The sequence below is a fragment of the Watersipora subatra genome, chromosome 7 (genome assembly GCF_963576615.1).
Source record: "Watersipora subatra chromosome 7, tzWatSuba1.1, whole genome shotgun sequence".
NCBI lineage: Eukaryota > Metazoa > Bryozoa > Gymnolaemata > Cheilostomatida > Watersiporidae > Watersipora > Watersipora subatra.
In genome coordinates, this window is record NC_088714.1 from 27,983,853 (window position 1) to 27,988,889 (window position 5,037).

The 5,037-nt window shown below is 31.7% G+C and overlaps 1 protein-coding gene across 1 annotated transcript; it reads left to right on the forward strand.

Annotated features, from left to right (window-relative positions):
- Positions 1–357: 357 nt before the first annotated feature.
- On the forward strand, positions 358–4,746 carry LOC137400626 (uncharacterized). Its single transcript, XM_068086957.1, has 5 exons — positions 358–415; positions 1,094–1,210; positions 1,399–1,563; positions 2,865–2,966; positions 4,559–4,746. The coding sequence occupies exons 1-5, from the start codon at positions 358–360 to the stop codon at positions 4,744–4,746; spliced, it is 630 nt and encodes a 209-aa protein (XP_067943058.1).
- Positions 4,747–5,037: the final 291 nt, after the last annotated feature.

The window sequence follows — 5,037 nt, forward strand, 5'->3', positions numbered from 1 at the left end:
TCTATGAAATTTTTATTAAGATAAAACAATAGTTCAAGTGTATTAAATCATGTGTATCCTTGCATATAATTAACACACAAGTTTCAAGTTGGTTTGTATTGTAAACTAATGACATGTGATATTGATGATACACGGACAGTCTCATTGGTAGATTACATCACAAGGAAGTATGGCATAAGCCTTAAGTCTTGATTCCTTGTGACGCAATTTACCACCTAAGAAGACCTTCCGTGCATCATCAACATCACATGCCATTCCTGGTGATTACTATATAAACAGTTTGCATGTTATTCAAATCACTTGAGATTGCTCCTGCTGACAGATCTACATGTACATCTTCAAATTTGGTGAATCAAAATGTTAAAACTTTTTGCTCTGATGTACATCCTCATAGCCGGATTTGGTTTCAGTGAAGGTAAGCATCACTTTGTTAACTAAATCATAACGTTTTTGCAACTGTTGGCACTTAACAGATTGTGGCATCTTTGTATGATATGAAAAATATTTTGCTAGAGCTTATCAAGTTTATACGAATGAAACAATTCTCATAATGATAGCAACATTTGAGTGATATATCTATACATATGTTGTAATTCTACACACATGAACTACTTGCGTAAAGTCTGAAACTATGAAATCCTTTAAAAAGTAAAAGAGGCTTAATTATTTTTATTACATTGTATTTTACATTCGGGTTGTACTCTATTTACACTGATAGCAAAACAATTATTTAAAAAGTTAAAAGTGAATTGTACACTTTACAAATTAATTCTTGACATTCATAAAATAGAAAAGTCATAACTATGTAAATGCATGAAAGCTTCAAACTTGGACAGCTTTGTAACTATTAAACTTTATCTAGTTCTTTAAAATGAAATCTTTTATCTAAGTTTTGTTTTTTAAATAAAAGTATAGGCACTCGAGTATTGAGTTTATACGTTTTTGCCAAAATCCGTCTGATACAGAATATGTGTATTCATTTATAGTTTAAAAATTTCGAGCTGTATTAACTAAACTATCTTATGAAGCTTAGCTTGACTACGTTTAAAATAAATGTTTCAACAATTCTATTAAAATTTCTGAATTTTTGTAGGAATAAAATACCAGGGCTGCTATACTGATGAAGATGTCTCCAGAGACCTTCCAGATGTAAACAGTGGAGGAAATGATAGCGACATACAAAAATGCGTTGACTTGTGCACTTTCAAAGGTTTGTATATGAAAAAAAGGTAAGAAAATAACTAGTTATAAAATTATTTATTAAAAATAAATAACGAAACTGTTGTTTTTAGGTTACCTTACTTATATAACATAAATGTTTAGTTAGCTAGTATAAAAGTTAAAAGGGGAAATATATAACTTTTTGGTGTTATCAAACACAATATATTTAAATTTTAGCATACAAGTATGCAGGCCTGCAGGGTAACATGTGCTATTGTGGAGACAGCTTTGGAAAGTACTGCAAAGTTGATGATTCTCTGTGCAGCATACGATGTCCTGGAAACGATCAACAGAACTGTGGGGGAGCCAACAAGAATTCTATCTACAGTACTAACTACCTAGGTAAGTCACAACCAAGAGAGAAATTTGTTACAAAAATAAGAATAGTAACAGAAAACATTGAAATAAGATCAGAACAATAGATATCTATTATTAGTGAAAATATATTTGTTATACTTGGGTAACTTGTGAGTTATACTCAATTTTTGAATTTATATGTAGTTTTGTACTTAAGGTGATACACTCGTTGTATCACCTATAGTCAGCATGCTGAAAATCAAGCAAGGTTAACAGGTCTATAAGCCTTCCAGTTAGTCTGATATGTACATGTACTTGTGTGACTGGTCTCAAATGTTTTGTGTTTTATAGCAGGTGTTGACATTGTCTGTCTTTCAACTGTCTAACAAGTTTGAGACTTAGCAATTAAACTTTGATAGTAAATAACTTTGACTGTGAAAAGTATGGAGTTTTCTTCTACATTTTGACAGCAATAATAATACTTGTTATAGTCAATAGCAAAATATATTATAGGCAACGACTTAGCATTTTTCTATATATGCAAAATACTTTTTCTAATTAATTTTTTTAATAGATTTGTGTTCATCTTAATTATTAAATATTCAAATTAAAAAGCCACAGCCACATGCATTCTAATTAGTGTAAATAAATGCGATGTAAATACAGTATATTTTCTCCTGCCATGATGCAACAAATACATTGTAATTTTGTGCCATGTTATAATATATTGATGAGTATCTTCTCAATTTTGTTTAAATGCTCTACAACTTGTCTGAGGTAAAAATTAAAACTAAATTAATATTGAAAATTAAATTTTACACAATACAATTAATTTTAATTTAATTTAAATAGACTGGTTTGAAAGATCACATATTTGTATGATACCTTTTTATATCATTATGTTATTCACTGAAGCATCAAAAAGCTAAAACTTCTCCAATGTTTTTGTAACAAAAAATGGTAAAGGTGTTACAAATTTGCATTTATCTGTCACAAGTATAAACTCGTGCACAAACCTTTAGTAGATTTTATCAGAAAGTATCAGTATTTTTCTGGCATTTGTGATTGTTTATGATGTTTGAGTGACTATGACTGCCAGGATGCTTCAAATCTCAAATCCTCATATCAAATCAAGCTTTAAATTCTCAATTCTCAAAACAAAGTTGCAACTGTATCTACTAAAAGAAGACATCGCACAAACTGCTCAAACAATGTGACTGTGGTAGAAACACTGTGTCATGACGTCTATATTGTGTTGGCTATCTGTTGCAAGCTAGTTTCAATTTAGCACTGCTGATAGCCGTTTGAGTACAGATCATACAATACAAAGTTAATTGCACTTGCAGGCTGCTGGAAAGACAGCCCAACTCGTGACATAAGAAGTTTTAACTCTATGCCCAATTCTAATGCAACTATTCAGAACTGTGTTGCTCTGTGTCGGCAAAATGGTATGTCAAATATATATTTTCCTGAGATATAAACACTACAGACTTGCCAATGTACATTATAAAAAGCATTATGCGAAAAAAGCTTTTTCTTTCAAGGCACAAAGTTTACTTTTGCGGTGTCTTTTTATTTTAGTTTTGTCCAATGATCTAATTTGCGTTAATTTAAATAAAGTTAATTTATATCTTAAGTTTTAAATGAACACCCCAAATAGTTGATACTAGATAGTCAAGTCTAAATTTAAAACATAATTTTATGTTAAACTAGGAAGTTTATGGCTAAAGGTTTTTTGAAAACTGATCATAACAATTTTTGAGTGTTTTAGGCATTGTTTTAGTTCATTCAGCACATGCTTCGCAAAAATTATGCATAGATAATATGCTATTATAGGCTAATTAATATACTCGTAAATAAAATCAAACGTTGCTCATTGTTAGTGTCTGCTTTCAAGAAAGTGAACATTTTATCATTGCAATCTTGAGTTGTTTTGCTCTGCATGTGAACAAAAAATTACATGCTTTGCAATTTCTCTTATTAAGAAATTTTTATCCCACAATTCATCTTTTGCACTTTCTCTCATTTAATTCCCAAATAGAAATTTTGCATTCACGCAAATTTTGCATAAACATTTAGCAAATTTCTCAAACATAATGTTTTTGGTTACTCTAGGACACTTATGTATTCACCTCATCTAACTTTCGCGTTTTCGCGGAGTCCTCCTCTCGCAAAAATTGCATGAGCGAAACTAAACTATCATAACAAATGAGTGAAAACACAGAATTAAATAACTTTGTTCATGGATAGTCCGAGAAACAAATGGCAGCAAGTGATCAAATTGCATTATCGATACTGGCCGCACAATTTTACCTGTGGTTTATAATTACAAACTAGTCCCAAATTGTCATTTTTTTCTTACTGGTGAACCGAACCTGAGGAATCTAATTATGTTTGTTCCACTGGATTTATTTTCACATCACTATATTTTCGCACTCATCAGAGCTGGGAAATTAAGTTGCATCAAAATTTTACTCTGTATGTTACTCACGAAACTAAATACTAGCGAAATATAAGTGTCCTAGGGTAATAAGTATTGTACAAGCAACTGCAAACAACTGAGAAAGTGGTATGCAAACAAAGCTAGTAAGTTGGGCCTTCTATTAGTATTACAACTTCCAGTCAGGTGCACCATGGGATATTGTAAAGTGCACCATAAGATATTGTCAGGTGCACCATAGGATCTTGTCAGATGTGCCATGGGATATTGTCTGGTGCAACAACTAACTGTATTATTGCCCATAAAATGGTAGAGTGGTTATTTGATGGTAAAGGTAGTGAGTGTAAAATTTACCAGGCTGAAAATTATGAGTCTGAATCCTGTCAAAAGTTTATCTTTTTTCTAACCTCTAAGCGTGGCTTCAGACAGACGAACAGTACAGACTTGACTCTTATTATAGTAAAGTTGGCTTGCTCACACACTTGTGGAGAAATGTGGAATTATTTGATTACTTGAGGTTTTACGCTGAGGTTCTTACTGAATTAAACATTCTGATACTAGGTGACTTAGAAGAATTATTTCTATATTTGTATGTTTTAGGATACAAGTATGCAGGAGCCCAATATTTCTCTCAGTGCTTCTGTGACAACCGGTTTGGAATGTACCCGGAGTTGGAGAGATCTTCTTGCTCAGCTACTTGTCGTGGAAATCCTCAGCAGAAGTGTGGAGGCGTTTGGGCAAACTCTGTCTTTGACACTCAGATAGATTGTGGCTGCTTTCAACCTTGAGAGATGTAGCGTAAAGATTGGATGGCTTTCTCAATTATTGAATTGTTATCAATTGTGATGATTTACCAATTTTTCAAAATTATTTTAGCTTTTACAGAACTAAGTTGAGTTAAATAAACCTTATTGCACCACAAGACTAAGTTGTTTATTTTTACCTGTTGAAAAAAATAATGTGTTTTACCCTCCACTCTCCAACAGAAGCACAAAGTTTTAAATATTGAACAATAATCCCATATGCTTTTAGATATTAATCCATTAGCAATGCAAATTTTTTATTTAGTAACTAAACAA

What these genes read in the sequence shown, in the direction of transcription:
- LOC137400626 (XM_068086957.1), top strand. Translation starts at nt 358, where the DNA reads ATGTTAAAACTTTTTGCTCTGATGTACATCCTCATAGCCGGATTTGGT. An exon ending in CGGATTTGGTTTCAGTGAAG is followed by an intron (nt 416 to 1,093) that starts GTAAGCATCACT and finishes GAATTTTTGTAG; the next exon opens with GAATAAAATACCAGGGCTGC. An exon ending in TGACTTGTGCACTTTCAAAG is followed by an intron (nt 1,211 to 1,398) that starts GTTTGTATATGA and finishes TTTAAATTTTAG; the next exon opens with CATACAAGTATGCAGGCCTG.